At 35.9% G+C, this 19,139-nt stretch overlaps 1 protein-coding gene across 1 annotated transcript; it reads left to right on the forward strand.

Moving 5' to 3' along the window:
• The first annotated feature begins 821 nt into the window (after positions 1-821).
• On the forward strand, positions 822-18,927 carry LOC132132295 (tyrosine-protein kinase SYK-like). Its single transcript, XM_059544678.1, has 13 exons — positions 822-1,017; positions 4,631-5,074; positions 6,107-6,267; positions 8,383-8,530; positions 9,671-9,754; positions 10,841-10,909; positions 14,117-14,189; positions 14,289-14,448; positions 15,914-16,123; positions 16,377-16,566; positions 17,014-17,154; positions 17,999-18,111; positions 18,539-18,927. The coding sequence occupies exons 2-13, from the start codon at positions 4,673-4,675 to the stop codon at positions 18,609-18,611; spliced, it is 1,824 nt and encodes a 607-aa protein (XP_059400661.1). The 5' UTR covers positions 822-1,017; positions 4,631-4,672; the 3' UTR covers positions 18,612-18,927.
• The last annotated feature ends 212 nt before the right edge of the window (positions 18,928-19,139 follow it).

Here is a 19,139-nt window from a genome sequence, read left to right on the forward strand (position 1 = left end):
CAAGTGCATATCCAGAAAGAAAGGTGCCAACATAGCAATCATGAGGCGTGTAATGCGATCCAGGATTCAGAGTTTAAATGTCACTTTATTGCGAAATTCTCAGACGATTGTTCTTGCAGCTGTGGCTCATCTCTGCATCTCTCTCTCTCATTGAAAATCCCTCTGCCTTAGCATTTATTGCATAAATTATATTCTTTTAGTGATTATTATATTTGTAATAAAGTTCACAATTCTAAAATACATGTAATTTTTATATAATCTCAGTCTGACATGAAGCTATAATTCAGAACAAGAGTAAACAAGAGTGGATTTGCACAGAAGCATCACAGCTGGGTTCAGCTCAATGAAGCACAAAACACATCTGCTCTTCCTGCTACTGACCTTGAACATAACAAATGTTCATTTATAGTTTAATTCATGCATTACTGTATGGGCTTTTTATTATTTTTACTGAAGTTGTGGCTTACATGATTCGTAATTTATTGAAGTTCTTTTCATTTTAAAGTATTATCTAGGATTATTTGGTATGAATGTACTGATTAATACAAATCATCTTGATTCAATTTGAAATTTGTTTAGTTTTCAGTGTATTTTGACTGTATATAGCATGTTTGTTAAATGGAAACTTTATCTAGGAAGCTGACATTTTTATCCAATTTCATGGCAACTCCTTGGACTAAATATCTGCTATCATGTGTTTTCTTTCTCAGATAGAAGAGGAAGTCAAAGATAGGACAAAAAAATTGCGAAGGAAGTAAGCAGAAGTTTCTTAAAATGAGGAAGTCTACATATAGTTGCATTTACTTACTGAAGTTTGTGTCAGTACCATAACTGCAACACGAAGGTGAAAAAGCATTTCAGTGCATCAGTATTCGCTCTGTTTCAGCAGACTCCTGAATTAGCAGCTTCTTCAGCTATCCACTGAGTTTCTGGTCATACCACATCCTGTTCTGTTCGACAGCAGTTTAAACATGATATAGCCATTGTCCAAAGTGAGGAAACCGAACGCTTTCTAAGGTAAGAATGTGAATCTCTTTGCATGTAACATTTGTTTTGTGTATGTACGATTTTGTCCTCAGGTATGATGTTAAACTGCATGAATTCATACGGCTGAGTGAATTTAGTGTGAACGAAAAACTCTCTATTACAATTTTAATTGTCTTCTCTTCAGATATTTCTTATTACTTCTCTCTTATTCTTGTTTCTTATATATTCAGATTGTCAGTCTTTATACGTCGATATGGAATCATGAAAATTAAAGGAAAAAGTTCTAGTGAATCTGTTTCAGTTATCTGTGTAATATCTCACTTTGTTGTGGCATTACCTGATCTGTCATTATTTAGTTACTTTGAAGTATAACAGCAAAAAGCAAAGCTTGTTCAAGAATATCAGATGTTTCTCTCTCACAATTCGTTTAAAGAAGGCAAACGTTTGCATTTGATAATTGATTTAATTGCAATAATTCAACAACAGTTTATTAATGATTACATAAAAGTCCTAAATATTTGCATGAATGTTTTTCACATGTAATGCATCTGTGCAAACATTTATAGTGAGGTCCAAATGTCTGAATTTTGGTATGCATAATAGAGATTTTGTAAAATTTATATAAATATGATTTAACTTGGGAATAAATTGAAAGCTACAGGATTTTGAAAGTTTTATGACAAACTTAACTAAATGCTAATACATTCTTGTGTTATAATATAATTTCTAATGAAAGAACTGCATGATTTAGAAATGTTTCCAACTATATATATATATATATATATATATATACAAACACACACATTATAGTTTGTTGATTATTTATATTACTTTCTAACACAAAGCAAAACTTTCTTAAGATCTAAATATCTAGGGCATAGTATTATTATGCCATCATTTTGACTTAACAAACACCCTAATAAAATGCATTTTATGATGTCATCTAAATGAGGTAGATCTAACATGTAGTCAAATTCCCACATTACATAATTTAAAGCTTGCACATCTGACCAGTGGCACACGTCTCTGTGTAATTACAGCCATTGTGCTGCTTTGCTGCAATTCACACAATGCTACAACCACATTTTCCATTACAAACCTTTTGTTTCGCTGTTAGGTTACAATAAGACTGACACTGGCTTCTTCTTTATGGAATCTTTTGTGGTTGAATTTGATGAATTTGCTTAGATTGCTTGCTTTCATGCGTGAAAACGAGGCCCTAAGGTTTTGTATTAGCGTTTGTGTTTGAGGTTGCTGTTTAGTGCGTAAAAAAGGCAAGTGGATGGGTTTTCTAATACTTCACTCACATTCATTCTCATTATTAGTAATAATGGGAAAATTAATGTCTATTTCTATAGAAAAAAAGAAGAAGAATGAAAATAAAGAAAGCAAACTGTACTGCTGCGAGAGTGTATTGTACTTCCCTCAGACATGGCTTTCGCTGACCGCTACCGGTAAACAAACATTTAGGACAGTCATATCAAGATATATTCGTTTAAACTGGGCTTAAACTGCAGAAATAAATGATTAGTCATGAGTTTGCATGGAGTCTGTGACTTGAAGGGTTTCATCTTTAAGTGCCTTAAACATCTGGGAGTGGTCTTAAGTTGTAGTAGAGGCTGAATGTTATTGCAAAAGACTTGACCGCTTCCTCTTTCTGCGTGAGCTAGATTCTCAGTGGCGCATGTCTTTTGTCTTTTAACTTCTTACACAAGTTTCAAATATAGACAGACATACACATACATGTGTTTGTTTAATTTACATTGTGAGAAAATATTTGCTTAACAAGGTCAGGAAGACAGAATGTTTCTGATGATGTAAAAGCGTAAATTCGTTCACTATATTTAGTGTCCCTGTGGCTCAGTGGCAGAGCATTGCTTTAGCAGGGCAATAGGTCGTGGGTTTAACACACGTACTGCTAAAATAATCTCATTAAAATGTATAGCCTGAATTCACTGCAAGTAAGCATCTGCTAAATGCACAAATGTAAAAAACATGTGGTTACATATATATGTAAAAACATGTTTTTTTAAATAGATTTGGAGCTGGTAGTTATGGTATAACAGCCAGAAAGCGGCATGTGTATATAAGAGCTGAGTGAGCGGCAAAAATCTTGATCTGTTTAACTTTATTCAGCAATCTCACTCTTTCATTTGTGTTATTTCATAGTTTACTATTTTAGAAAACATGGAAAACTTAAATCACAAAGAATGGCTAGTCACACCATGAAAAAAAACCTGTATTTTCATTAACTAATATTAACAAAGATTAATAAAAAAAAATACTGTAACAAATTTGTTTTTCATTGTTAGTGACAACAAATGACATTTTATTGTAAAGTGTTACCAGAGATTTTATTTTTTAAGTTTCTTTATGAACAATGTGACAATGCTGAAAATAAATATTCATATCACATATAGATATATGTTACTTGTGCATAACTTGTGCAAGCGAATCTGTTATTACTTCTGCATATGCAAATGACATGCTACATGTATAATGCTGAGGCAACAACATCGACAGTGAATTCTCCAAAAAATCAGGAGTGTGTTTTTTTCTTTTATGACTAGTCCCACAAAGTTGTGGAATGTTCCAGAAACGTCTAGAATATTACAGAATGTTCAGGAATGTTAGATCACTAAACTGGATGTTCTAGAACGTTCCCATCCTTGCAGATGTCTTGAATGTCTTTAAAAACATGCAAAATTAGTACAAAAACCAATGTTTCATAACCAATGATAGGAGTTCTAAAATTTTACCTTAATTTACCAAAATATTGATGCGACGTGAAAATCAATAGTATAATTAGCATCAACGAATTACAGAAGAATTGGAGTGAAACTAATTTTCATTACATTGTGAAGGAACAGACAGGCAGATTAAAATCAAACGCTTACGATAATGTTAAAGATAACAAGACGTAAGTAAGTGTGAAAGAACAGAACAAAGAAGAAAACACAAAAAAGTTATTGCTACAATATTTCATTTCTTTGAAAATGTTTTCAATTTACAGTATAATGTAATCATGGCTAATTACGGTTTGGGTTTATCAATGTTTTTTTGTTTCTTTAAGATTAACTGTTAGATGCCTGTGTTTCCTGGCATAGCCATGCAAAGATATTATTTTAAATTCAGTATCATAGCTATTAAACTATCTCTTGTTATGATCTGTGTTTAACCTCAGAACGGTCTCAAAGTAAAAAGAGATGCTTTGTGGTGACCGTGCTTTAAAATTAAAATTATTATCATCTCAATTCAAGTGATGAAGGATTCTGACAGTAATCAGTAATTACTTTACTAAAGTAAAGGTAAGCTCTGACTGCTTTTACTTGTTTGAAGATGATTAACAGTTGATTTAAAAAGTGAAGTGACATTCAGCCAAGTATGGCCATAGTCAGAATTTGTGCTCTGCATTTAACCCATCCGAAGTGCACACACACAGAGCAGTGAACACACACACACACACTGTGAGCACACACCTGGAGCAGTGGGCAGCCATTTATGCTGCGGCGCCCGGGGAGCAGTTGGGGGTTCGATGCCTTGCTCAAGGGCACCTAAGTCGTGGTATTGAAGAAAGTAACCTATAGTTGAGGGTTTGCTCGAAGCCTCTCACTGATTTTGATCCTCACATTGTCTTTTTCAGGATATTAGCGGTCCTTGAGCTTTGGCAGACGGGTGAGCAGATATGGTGGACAAGGTGCAGGTGTTGCCGTACTTCTTTGGCAACATCACGCGAGAGGATGCAGAGGAGTACCTGCGTCAGGGAGGAGCGGGGGACGGCCTGTACCTGCTCCGCCAGAGCCGCAGCTTCCTCGGCGGATACGCTCTGTCCGTGGCCTACGGTCGCCAGTTCTACCACTACACCATCGAGAGGGAGATGAACGACACCTACGCCATCGCCGGTGGCAAATCTCACAGAACCCCCATAGATGTGATCGACTATCACTCGCAGGTGTCCGACGGGCTCGTCTGTCTGCTGAAGAGGCCCTTCAACCGGCCCCGCGGCACCGAGCCTAAAGTCGGGCCCTTCGAGGACCTGAAAGAGCAGCTCATCAGGCAGTATGTCAAACAAACCTGGAATTTGCAGGTTAATGTCCTTTTTAAAAACTTTTGGTAACACTTTATTCTTTAGACATTCCTCTATCTATACTGTAAGTCACTTTGCAATACTTCGAAAGACTGTGTGCTTCATATCTGCTAACACTTTATTCTGATGGTCCTTCGACACACATTCTAGTGAGTATAAGTAACTTTGCTCATCGACTTCTTCTGTTAACCCTAACCTAACAGGTTAATAACACTCTAATGAGAGCTAGCTGACATGTAGTTGCAAAGTTAATTAGTTAGCTGAATGTCTAAAGTGGACTATCAAAATGAAGAACAACCCTTTATTTAGCTCAGAGGTTGCACAGAATACTATAATATTTGCAGCTTTTATGGTGATTCATAACTTTCTGGCAAATTTTTATGATTTTGTACAATCAGTTTTATTTTTACATGTTCATACTATACAAACTGTTTCCGCTCAGTTGACAGTTAGATCTAGGTGGATCTTCTCACTCACTTTATTTTCTAAACACATTTTTTTTTATAAAACAGATTGTACAAAGTGATACAAATTTGCCAGCATGTAAATAGTCACGTCTTGTCTTGAGTTTGGTATTTGAGTCATTAGTTATTCTGCAGTTTCAAATCCTCCTTACATTTCCAACTATTTCCTTCCAGTCACCATCTTTATTTTGGTACACTTTTTTCAAAGCTGTAAATAAACCAAATATTATTGGCGTATGTTTCACAAGAAAATGCTATTTCACTCTTTCTACTTCAGAATTTCACGTTTAGTTCAATTTGTTCTTTGCAAGTCATTTACAGTTGAATATACCATTCCAGTCAGAAGTATGTGAGATTACAAGAATAAAAGAAGTTGTGAACAGTTAACGTTTCACTCGTTGCAACAGTCTTCACACATTCTGTTTTCGTAGAATCAGCTTTTGAACATTCACATCAATTGTGAATGCATTTATTTAATGGCCCTGTGCTGCATTAAAAAAGCCAGCTAAATGCTAATTTTTTGGTGTAAGTCTGGAGCAGTTCATTAGCTATGTTTGTGGTGTGGCAGGGTTCGGCTCTGGAGCAGGCTATCATCAGCCAGAGGCCTCAGCTGGAGAAACTCATTGCCACAACAGCTCATGAGAAGATGCCGTGGTTCCATGGCAAGATCGACCGCGAGGACTCGGAGCAGCGGCTGCTCAGGAGCTCACACGTCAATGGCAAATTCCTGTGAGTCTCATTCACTTGTTGGCTCATTATGCAAGTAAAAAGAGAGAGAGAGAGAGATGAACTATTTTATTTTCTGTTTTTAAGAATCACCCAGAATATATTCTTGATTTATTATTTTGTTCCCTCGATTTATAAATTGTGTGCACGATTTAATTCATTCCCTCAATGTACTAAAACATGCACACGTTTACTATTTTATTTCCTCTATATATAAATTGTGCGCACAATTTACTAATTCATTCCGTTTATTTACTAAAACATGCACATGATTACTATTTTGTTCCCTCGATTTATAAATTGTGCACGCGATTACTAATTCATTCCGTTTACAATTTCCGTCATACAATTTACTTATTCGTTCTCTTGATGTACTAAAGTTCACTTGATTACTATTTTGTTTCCTTTGATTTATAAATTGTGCTCACAATTTACTAATTCGTTTATTCGATGTACCAAAATGTGCACATGTTAACTATTTCATTCCCTCAATTTATAAATTGTGCATACAATTAAATAATTAATACCCTCCATGTAAAACGTGCACACGATTACAATTTCGTATTATAAATAGTGCACACAAGTTATAAATAGAGGGAAAGAAATAGTAATTGTGTGCATGCTTTAGTACATTGAGGGAACTAATTAGTAAATCGTGTGCACAAATTATTAATTTTTTCTTGCATGTCATGTGTGGGGCTCTGTAAAGTTTTCCACATTGATAAAAACAGAAATGTTTCTTGAGTAGCAAATCAGCATATTATAATGATTTCTGAAGATCATGTGACACTGAAGACTGGAGTAATGATGCAGAAAATACTGCTTTGATCACAGGAATAAATTACAATTTTCAATATATTCACACAGAAAACTGGTATTTGACATTGTAATAATATTTTACAATGTTAAAGTGTTTACTGTATTTTTGAACAAAAGCAGAAGAAACTTCTTTCACAAATAACTGGTAGTGTATAATACAGTTCATAAAAAATATGTAATTGTTTATATTGTATCAGTATTTAATTTAGTTCGCTAATGAGAACAAAGCAATGTTTTTATTTTTGATTGAATCACAAAAATGTAAGTCATGTAGTGTTTTTTTTAATTTAGTCCTGTCAAATGATTAATCGCGATTCATTTTTGTTTACATAATATATGTGTGTGTGTTGTTTATATTTATTATGTATTTATAATAAATATACACACATATGCAGCATATATTTTGAAAATATTTACCTGTATTAATATAATTTATATCTTATATAAATATATTTAATAAATAAACTAACATATTTTTCTTAAATATATACATGCATATGTGTGTACATAATAAATATACACTCCACACACACATATATTATGTAAACAAAAACGTTTATTTTGGATGCGATTAATCACCATTTATCGCGATTAATCGTTTGACAGCACTATTTACATTATAACACAATTATGCATGTACTCAAATGATTTCTTAATAGTGCCTTGAATAAGATTTTACAAAACATTTCATCGCTAATATTCAAATTCGAATCCCAAAAAGGGGATTAGGAATTACTGCTTAAAAACTCCACAAGGAAGAGATGGCAGGATGAGGCATACGACAGGGCCGTGGACTGTAGCACCACTGCTCTGAAGTGAAAGAGCGAGGCAGCGTGTGGTTTCCGCTGTGACAGTGTTTGAGAGGACTTCCTGAAGTGACCGAAGACGCAGTGTGGAGGCGGAAAACAAGAGCAGGGCTGGGTGGGGGTGGTGTGAGCTGGCTTTAAATAGAGCACTTGCCACCATCTTAAAACACTCGTACTGTATGTGGGAGTCTACAGAAATATGGAAAAAGAAGAAAGTTTGTTTACAAGACAAATGTGACTTTATTATCAGGAGAACCCTGTCATTAGCTTCTAGTTTCCTAGCAGCTTGCTTTTTGTTTTTTTATAGTTGCATTTCGGTTAAACTTTGGTTTAACATCTACACCCACGCTGAATCTCAATACAGAATCTCATCCGTTTTTCTCCTCCAGCTCCATCTAGTGTTGATTCGGTTGTGTAGAGTACACTGTGACCAGGGGTCAGTTTGAAGGAGCCTCTGTAAATGGCTGTGGTTTATTCTCTTTCCTCCTGACAGAATTAGACAAAGAGAAAACAATGGCAGAAACGTGTCCTATGCACTGTGTCTCCTGCACAATAACCAAGTCATGCACTATCGTATCGACAAGGACAGGGCCGGCAAACTCTCCATTCCTGACGGGAAGAAGTTCGACACACTTTGGCAGGTAAATAAATCCTGTCAAACCTGGTTAAGACTTCAGAGCAGTTGATGAGCAGCCTTCAAAGTCTACAGTATACATACATGAAAATATGCATTAAATTGATCAAAGGTGACAGTAAAAACATGCATAATGTTACAAAACAACTTAAGTTCTTTTGAACTTTTTATTCATGAAAGAATCCTAACTAGCAGCAAGAAAAAACTAAGCAGCAAAAACTGTTTTTACATTGTTAATAATAACTGAGCACATATTATACTGATTTCTGAAGATCATGTGACACTGAAGACTGGAGTAATGATGCTGAAAATACAGCTGTGCATCACAGGAATAAATTACATTTTAACATAAAATAACAATTATTTTAAATTGCAATAATATTTCTCAATTTTACAGTAAAAAATTACAGTACAGTAAAATATTAATTAAAAATCATTGTTTCAAAATTTTTGACAACTACTATATATATATATATATAGAGAGAGAGAGAGAAAATAAAGACCTCAGATAATTAGCAGAATGTGATTTATTAATTTTCACGCTTGTCTGTTTATGTTGTATATGTTATGACCCACAGTCCTAAAGAGAAACTTGTCGATCATTGTTTTGAATATGGTGACCAACAGGACAAACGCCATGTTATATTTTGATTTCCTGGTTGAATGGCTGCGCATGATGTATGGCATCAAAGGTTTAGCAAGGTAAATGCTACGGCTAAGGCCATAAACTAGCCCTCAGACACATCTCTCACATTGTGTTTAAGAGAAGCTCTGCATGGTTCGAATGAGGTGGGTTTGCTTTGAAAGTGTATGTTGATGTAGAAATAGTTTGATATCTGTGGTGCGTCACAACTTTACAGTCTAACTTTTCAAAGGTGTGCTCATTCGGAGTTTGTAAAGATGTCGTGCTTTAAATGATAGAAACACAGCATCCTATATAAAGCTATACAGTATGTTCATAACTGATGTACATTCTGTTCAGATGAAGAAACCGTACATTAATGGTAGTTTATCGACCGTTGGTGAAAAACAAAGTATTCTGTGAAACAGGCCTCAGCTTGAGAAACGTGACCACAATACTCTGTGATACTGTGAGGATGTCCAGAATCTGACTTTGATGTGCAATGTGTTGTGTTGTGTATTATAGCTGGTAGAACATTATTCATACAAGCCTGATGGTCTGCTCCGAGTGCTAACTGAGACCTGCCCGAGACCATCACATAATTCAGAGGTAAGCCCAGTCACATCTCTAACCAGACGCAGCAGTGAGAATGTGATCTGATCTATGAGCTTGCTTTAAAGAATAGACTTTAAAGTGCACTGACATAAACCACTCACATTGAGGACTGTTGTACTGTTTAAAACATCCACAGATCCTTCTTTTCTCACAAATTTAACTGTTCATTAAACTTAGTGTAAGTGTGATAAAGTAACGAAGTGGTTCTCAACCGGTGGGTGTGACCAAAAATATTGTCACATACAACAGGGAAAGACAATAAGAAAAAGGAACTAACCATAGCATTTACAGGCATGGTGATGGGAAAAATACAAAACGAGAAAAAATGTAGCTTTCCTCCAAGAAACTTTGCTTTTGGTTTAAAAGAAAGCAAAAGTTCCCTCGAGAAAATTGTGTTCGCTTGCAAAATGTAAGGATTTCCCCAAGAAACTTTGCATTTGCTGACAATGAACAGAAACTTCCCGTTCGCTCATGAAAGTTTTGCGTTACGAAACCCTGCATTCCCTCACAAAGAACACTTTTGCTTTTGCAAGCAACTGCAAGCGTACTGAAATATCATTTTTTCCCCATCACCGTGTCCTGTTTAGGGTCTCTGTATCATCTGACATGTTACAGCAAAATAAATGAAAGCTTATTATATTTCCTCGTTCTCAAAAACCTTTAAAAAATGATACCGATTACGAATGATTAAGTTAAAGACGTTATGAAACCAAAATGGTACATTTTCTGCTTACTGAGAAAGTTACACACTTTTTAATATCCCATGCTAGTGAATTTATTCAGTCTATGCAATGCATTCCAACATTTGATTTTATGCACATTTAGCCGATTCTGCGTTGGGTCACCGCTTGACATTCGGTGTAAAAGCCTGCTGAGAACCACTCAACTAATCCATGTAACACGAGGGCCACTGAAAATGTTATCATGTCAATGTTGTTGTATGTAATTGGTGAATTTGTGAAGCTACTTACCTGAAGACAGTATAACACAGTATTAATCACGGATGTATAGCATTTAACATTAGCATCAAATAGTGTAGGATAAAAATAACCTAATTCTCTTTAAAATTGTGGTTTCTAGCAAGGTGCCACAGGTGGGATTCTCTCCAGAATCAAATCATACTCCTTCCCCAAACCTGGCCAAAAAAAGGTGCACTAATACCCCCCTCTCCTCCTCCCTACCCCCGCACTGGCAGTGGTAGGACTCCCGCCTTGCTTGTGTGTGGTTGTTGCTTCTAACTTCGCCTGAGGGACGTCTGACCCTCTCTCTGACCTCTTCCTCATGCACTGCCCTGTACATCACATCCAATCAGCAGCTAGAACTCCTCACATTCATATAGACACACAGATATAAGCAATGATTGTGCATTATTACCATCCATTTGACACATTTTCACCTTGATTGACTATCCACCTTATATGTAACATAAGTGCGGGCGCAGCTATTTTTACATTGATTGTGCAAGGCTTCCAATGTCATTCGCTTCTAGTTATCTAAGCTCTACTAAAACTTGTATTTGTTATCGTTTTATTTTACTTGATTATCTAAATCATGAACAGTGGTTTGTAGGCAATCGTTTTACCTTTTATTGCACTTTTTTATTCTTCTAGTTATTGACCAATAGCAGCCAGTGAATCGGAAATCTCACACATTCACAGAAAATAGCTTACTTCGGCCTTGCAAAATAAGGTGGATAAAGGATGTAAGTTAGGGCACATTTGCTTGAATATATTTTATTTCTGTAGTTAAAAGTTTTGAACTTTTAAGCATATTTGAACTGGTCTTCAGGCTGATTTTAGCTGGGTTTCGGGAACTAAACCAGCAGACCAGCTAGTACCGCTCAGACTGGTTTAAGATGTTTATTTCAGCAAGGATTTGAAAACCTAAACCTTTTTTCTTCAACAGTAAAACCAAAAGTGTAAATGTATTTGTATTACGCCAAGCTGCATTGTGAATGCAGTATTTACTCAAAGTCAAAAGTCAAAGTCAAAGTACTCACTAATTTAGCATGATATAGTTTGGGTGGTTATTTGGCTCTTACACCCATCAGAGAGAGAAAAAAAGACAATTAATTAACAAAGAATAAGACTAGATTTGTCAGCATTTAAAAAATGTTAGTTTTTTTTAAATACATTAGTGTTTATACATTTTGGTTTTAGAAAGAATGCATTAAATTGTGAGAGAAAATACTTTTACATTGATGATATGATTCGTTTTCGCTAATCGTGGATTCTGAATGCATTGCCTCACTTTCGCTTACGGTTCGCAGTTTTTCGTTTGGTGTTTTGACCGGTTTTGACACAAGCCTCTCGTTGGGGCGGGGTTAACAGTGATCTACTCTGATTGGATAATGAGCTTTTGATGGACAGGTGCTCTCTGACCGGGAAGTACAGACTCCACTCAGTGGCGCGCATATTGGAAAGCTCTCGCGGTGATTTGTATTACTAAATGTGTAAATAATATTTGACCTTCGATCGCCTGTCTGTAAAGATGAGCTCTCAGGAGAGACACGGAGCGGCATCTTGAAGTAAGCTTGTGTTACTGAAGTAACCAATAACATCGATAAAAGTTGTATCCATGTACAGTGCGCAACAGTTCGTTGCGGGTAGAGGTCTGCGCGGGACTGTTTTTAAGTCCCGCTCCCGCTGGGGTTATATCCGCACCCACCCGTTCCCGATATATATACACTCTTTGTTTACTCGCTGTCTGCTTAGAATAATTTTCTTCCCCACCCGACCATCCCGCTAAATTTAGATTTCGTTTCCAGAATTACACATTTACATTTCCACGGATATATATATATATATATATATATATATTATTTTATTCGCCTTGTCAAGATACAAAATTTAACATTTTGCTGCCAACACAGTAGAGAAAAATGTCGCAGAGAAAAAATAAATAAAAATGTACAAAATGGAAGCCTTTTTTAAATTTTTATTCGTATTGTCAAAATACGTAACATTTTGTTGTCAACACAGTTGAACGTCCTTCGAGGACAGCGCATCCACACTTAGCCATTCTGAGGGCCGTATATTTACCACCGCTACAGTCTGCCCTGAGGACCCGTTATGCACATGCTGCGTGCACAGACCCCTCAAATACGATGCATGACGCAGAAAAAACTGGTCCATGCGAAGATAGGCTGTTTTAAAAGGACGTCGGGAACGTGATATTGAATGTCCGACCGCTCCCGTTCAAATTATATGGCGTGAATTTAAACCCGCGGCGCAAAATATGTGTTCGGGTCAGCCGCGGGAATGCAGACCTCTAGTTGCGGGTTATTATTGTCCTTCAATATTGTCATTCAGAGTAGATCACTGTTAACCCCGCCCCCACGAGAGGTTTGTGTCAAAACACCAACCGAAAAACTGCGAAGCAAAAGCGAAATCTGTGGCAATGAATTCAGAATCCACAATCAGTGAAAACAAATCTTTGAAAAACATTAACAAAGAATGAACCATGTTTGAAGAGCCTGTTAAATTTGTGCGACTGAGTTCATTTTTTTTTTTTTTCATTTTCATTGTGTTTTTCTTCTTTTGTAATGGCATATTTTTGATAGTTTCTGAAAAAGTTATGTTCAGTTTTATAAAGTTTCGTTAATTTTTATTGAAGCAAATGTAATTCCATAAACTATACATTTGATTAGATATTAGATAAAACGCATTTGAATGCATCATAGTCCTTCTGGCACGAAAAAGGAGGTAGCTTAACTTCTGCAGTCTTCTGGAATCAGTCTGCCGTACACTTTGTGTGAGAAGTGCTATTTAAATGACTCACAAACTGCTGCTTATGTCCAATGTTTCTAATCAGTCATCAAATCAATCCGCTTGCATCTCAGGGTTTGAACAAAAGGAGTGAATGGCTTTTATTTTTGTTGATATTGTCTGGATGCTTTTTCATCTTCTAACAGGTGCCATTATCCCAATCATACATCCATATTTTCATTTTCCTTCTCTATCCCTCCTTTTTAATGATATAAATGACATAATTATCAATTCTATCTGCAAGAGATATCTTTTTTTATTTATTTATACACTGTGTGTTGGCTTTTGACCTTTTGGAAGAAGGTTCTTCTCCTCTTCTTCATGGACACTGATCGTATCACATATAATGCAGTATCTATGAATTGCCATTCATTTACAATTGAAACATCTCAGTTTATGTTAATTATGCATTCGATTTTGATTTAAGGTGCCATGAAGAACACAGGAAAGTTTGGTTTGACCCTGTCCCTTTGTCCCATTGATGCATGCAGGCATTTCAGATAACATGCCTGTGTCCTATCAGCTTTTTCCATGCTAATCTGTAACATGTAATCTGTTTGATGTTAATAATTGTGTTCTGTGTTTATAGAGTACTGAAAATCCCTATAACATTAGATCAAACATCAGAGGTGAACTTCCTAATCCTAATTTGTTAAACACAGGTTAGTACACCTAGTTTTGCTTCAACACACTACCACTTGTTAGTCTTGAAGCCTAAATAGTTTCTCTACTGACTAAACGCCGCACCATTGTTTTGACAGAGGCTCTGCCAATGGACACGCGGGAGTTTGAAAGTCCATATGCAGATCCTGAAGAGCTGCGATCAACGACAGTGAAGCGGAGCGACCTGACTCTGGAGGATGGAGAGCTGGGCTCAGGCAACTTCGGCACTGTGATGAGAGGAGTCTACCAGATGAAGAAGTAAGACAACTCAGTTTACATAGAAACAACTCTGCCCATTAGTTTCTGCTTGGGATGCACAAAATGACAAAAGACGCCTGTTATACAATAGCAACAGTGGCGTAAGGTATAAGTCACATATATACAACTCATTCTTCTCCCTTTTACCATCACATACCAGATCAGAAAAGTGTTCATTTTCAATAAAAATTAATGAAGCATTCAAAAAGTGATAATAAAGTGCTTCACAAGTATTTAAAGTGTTTGTTGGGTAGAGCTTTATTTTCCCAATAAGGTGGTATCAATTTAATAATGTTAATAACAATGATCATTTACACTCAATACGTTATTGTTGCATACTGTTTTATAATGTAGTACAATATTGAAGTGCAAATATCTGTCACTGTTTGCACTAGGAATAAACAGCATCTAACTATTTAACCTGTTAACTGTCACCCCGTCCCGTATACGGGACGCCTACGTTGACTATACTATATTACAATCAAATCTAATCTAATCCTGACAAACTATATATCGTTGGAAAGGTTCAAGACTCCCAAATATATATTTTTCCAATATTATTTGTTAAAAATTATGTAGGAAAAGTAATAGATTAATTTATGACAAGAGTGCACCCTCAGAAATCTACATTACAAAATGAGTTTTGACCTTTGTTTAAAAAAAAGACTTCCTCGTTGCCTTTTTCTCTATCATGTTTTAGAAATCATCAGAAGTTATATATCACTTGAAAACATAAAATCTCAAAATTCATCCTTTAAAACCCATTTTAAAATCAGACATTGCATTACCATGTAAATGGCACATCAAAATCATGTTACAAAATGTTTTCAGTCATGAATTATAAAAATTTAGGTTTGTATCATGCACATTCAAGTCTATCTTCAAAAACGTGAGTGACAGTTAAGGGGTTAAACTTATTGCAAATAAAATGCTGCTATTTTTACATAGTGTGAACAGAATCTGTCATTATTTGCACTTTGTGTAACTAGAATCAATTTCTGTTTTCACTTAGTGTAAATGTAAAAATATATGCACTAACTGAAAATAGCCACTGTCTATTTCAATTTATTATTTGAAGAATATAAAACCTGTAAATGCCCGAAATACTCAGAATTCAGTATCAGTCGATCAAACCTTTATGCAAGAGCATGTCTTTTTTTCCTCATTTTCTAAATAATTACATACTGATATTAGAAAGGCTGAAATTGTTTAAAAAACAAAAACAAATGAATATTTTGTGTAAAGCATTTTATCTTTCCTGACACAAAGCATGATGGGAAGTGTGGTTTGGTTGTTTAGTGGTTTGGTCTTCTTCCTCATGTATTGCAGAAGTATTGAGTTTCTCTCTGGTAATGATGCCGTTCATGTGCACTCGACTCATAAATATGATTTCCGACATGAACTCCTTGTTTCGCTGACACAGTGTCCAGCATTCACAATGCATCTGCTTTTATGTTTAATTCAGGACACAGAAGATTGTTGCTGTTAAGATCCTGAAGAATGATGATAATAATGTGGCGGTGAAGGAGGAGATGCTGCGGGAAGCGAACGTCATGCAGCAGCTGGATAACCCGTACATCGTCCGTATGATCGGCATCTGTGAAGCGGAGAACCTCATGCTGGTCATGGAGCTGGCGGAGCTGGGGCCGCTGCACAAGTTCCTCCAGAAGAACAAGTACGCCACGCTAGACCAGAGCTCTGCTGAACTGTGAATACAGGGATGGCTGAAGTGCATTGATAAGCACTTTATCCACAAGATTCTATTAACATTGAGTTACTACTAACTTAACTCCTTCACACAACAACAGAGCAGATTGAAAACAACGAACAAGCCAAAAATGTCAAAACCGCACCATTAAAATAGCATAAAGCATCGTAGATCAAACATACTGTCTGCTGTATTCCAAATGTTTCACTTGTGTTTGCAGACACATCTCTATGAAGAACATCACAGAGCTGGTTCATCAGGTCTCTATGGGAATGAAATATCTGGAAGAGCACAACTTCGTCCACAGAGATCTGGCAGCCCGGAACGTGCTTCTAGTGACTCAGCACTATGCCAAGATCAGCGACTTTGGACTCTCTAAAGCCCTGACAGAAGAGCAGAACTATTACAAGGTACAGTAACCAGTGTACAGTAATCAGGGCTTCTCCACGGCTGATGCACACAGTGCCCTCCAGAAGCACTGACTGTTTCATCACATACCGGTTGCACTTTATTTTACAGTACGTGTACTTACATGTACTTATAGTGTACTTACAGTGTATTTATCTAAGAAAGTTCTGGTAATACAAGGTAACTACATGGGGTAGGGTTATGTTTAGGGGTAGGTTCAGGGTTAGTACCTAGTTATTACATAGTTATTGTAATTACTATAATAAGTACATAATATGTACATGAGGAACAGGACTGTAAAATAAAGTGCTACCCACATACCTGTACATGTTTTACCATGCAAGTGGTTTTATATCTACAGTACATACCTTCACTGCAAAAGCTTTACGTTAGGGAAGTAGAGTCAGGGTCTAAGCACAGTGCCTGCTCCTTGTTCCCTGCTCCTGTAGACCAAAGGTCCTGGGAAATGGCCGGTGAAGTGGTACGCTCCCGAGTGCATGAACTTCTTCAAGTTCTCATCTAAGAGTGACGTGTGGAGCTTTGGGGTCCTGATGTGGGAGGCATATTCATACGGACAGAAACCGTACAAGGTGTGCATCTGTAGATTATGTTGATGATGCTTCTTCCAAACAGTTCTGACACACTTGTTTTGTATTGTTTATTTGGGATAGGAGATATATTGATTTTTGAACATATCGCTAAGTGAATATGTTTGACAATCAAGCAACATTGTGAAATGGTGTTACTATCACGATGTTTATAATGCCTAAAAATAAATACAGTGGAAAACCTATATTAATGCTTATTTTATTTTTCATGGAAAATCTGCATTTGAACAAACCTTTTGAGTCTACTTGGATACAGTGGCTGGTTGGTGTGAAAATAAAATCACCCGAGTCTTCTTACAGAAATCTGAACCGTCCAAAAACTTCCTTTTTTATTTAATTTGATTCGATTTTTTTGTGGTGATGCTTTTACAATAAGGCTGAATTCATACATATAAGCTAATGCTTTAGAAAACATGAATTAACAATGATAATTTTAAGGCTACATTAATTGAAGTCAATGTTCTTTTGTTCTTTTTTTTAAATACATTAACTGAAGTTAGTTTATACTATGTGAATATATATAAAATGAATTTAACCTTGCAAATGCAAAATTTCACCATATGCTCACTGTGCTTTGTTTATTTTATTATAAATGCTTTGCATTGTTATAATAACTCAGAAGTTATTAAACACTACATTCATTAGGGTATGTGGGCTTATTCCAATGCCCTAAATATTTAGATATATACCATATATTGAATATCATCTAAACCTCAAGCTGCACATTCATGCATGTGACCATCAGACATGAGCTGGTGTTTGAAACGTTTACTATAAGTGAGTATTTATTTCAGCGGTGTTGCTGATGTTGGTTTATGGTCTGTAGGGTATGAAAGGAAATGAAGTCATCCAAATGATCGAGAGGGGAGAGCGAATGTCCGCTCCAGCCGACTGCCCGCCTGAGATGTACGACCTCATGATGAAATGCTGGACATACAAGTAAGTGATCACGCTCTAGATTAGACTCGATGAATGGGCTTTTATCTTTTATTAATAATTCTGGACTATACTGCAAATGACTGCAAAATTATTTTAATAGCTGTAAAAACAATTCATAGTAACGTCAATTAATATTACTACATTATTATCATTATATTAGTGTTTAATTTTCATTTCATTATCATCAAGATTCAGCAACACCTTTGAGTTTCACTCGTTTTACATTTGATTAGCATGAGCGTGGTTTCCTTTCTTTAATACGCTGCGCATGCACATATTGATTTGAAATCATAATGTAAGGAGGAGACCAAAATAGCACACTGATTATAAACTAAAAAAATTAAAAATACACCATTTTATTTAAAGATCTATAAGTATTGCAAAGCTGAGTGAACAGATAATAACTGGTTGTGTTCTGTTTCTGCAGGCAGGAAGAGAGACCTGGATTTTCTGTGGTTGAACCCAGACTGAGGCATTACTATTATGATATTTCTCAGTGATGAGCTAAACCAGAGCATGTGCACATTTATACAGTATTTCAGTTTGAATCATTTAGAGCAGTAACTTGTCTCAAGGTCTGTTTACTTACAGTACGCTCTATTTTTGTTAGAAACTATGTGAATTGGATTAATAAGCAATAATATTGCTTATTGAATGGTTGATTTTTCTTCTAATAGTGTGTTTGATGCCAAGTCAGTATTTCTTATTAATACACCTGATATAATAAGAGCAGTACGGTTCAGCTGAAGGATGAGCAGTCAACATTATTCTCATTCTTGTCTCTCTCTTTCGGTTTGTATACATTTACTGGGTTTTGTCTTTAACTAAGAGCCAATTTCTTTTCTTTTTTTCATTTTCAACATTGAGTGTACAGTTCAAAAGTTGAGTGTTCATAAACAGTTTTAACATTTCATTTTATATGTGGACAATGTTTATGGCAAAAGATCAGAAACAATGTAAGCATATATTTAGCATGTTATCTTTGTTAGTCTAAGCAAGGTCTTTCAGGATTTGTGTTCTCCATGTTT

The sequence above is a fragment of the Carassius carassius genome, chromosome 49, assembly GCF_963082965.1.
Source record: "Carassius carassius chromosome 49, fCarCar2.1, whole genome shotgun sequence".
Taxonomy (NCBI): Eukaryota; Metazoa; Chordata; class Actinopteri; order Cypriniformes; family Cyprinidae; genus Carassius; species Carassius carassius.

What these genes read in the sequence shown, in the direction of transcription:
- LOC132132295 (XM_059544678.1), top strand. Translation starts at nt 4,673, where the DNA reads ATGGTGGACAAGGTGCAGGTGTTGCCGTACTTCTTTGGCAACATCACG. An exon ending in AGTTCGACACACTTTGGCAG is followed by an intron (nt 8,531 to 9,670) that starts GTAAATAAATCC and finishes TGTGTATTATAG; the next exon opens with CTGGTAGAACATTATTCATA. An exon ending in GGAGTCTACCAGATGAAGAA is followed by an intron (nt 14,449 to 15,913) that starts GTAAGACAACTC and finishes TGTTTAATTCAG; the next exon opens with GACACAGAAGATTGTTGCTG.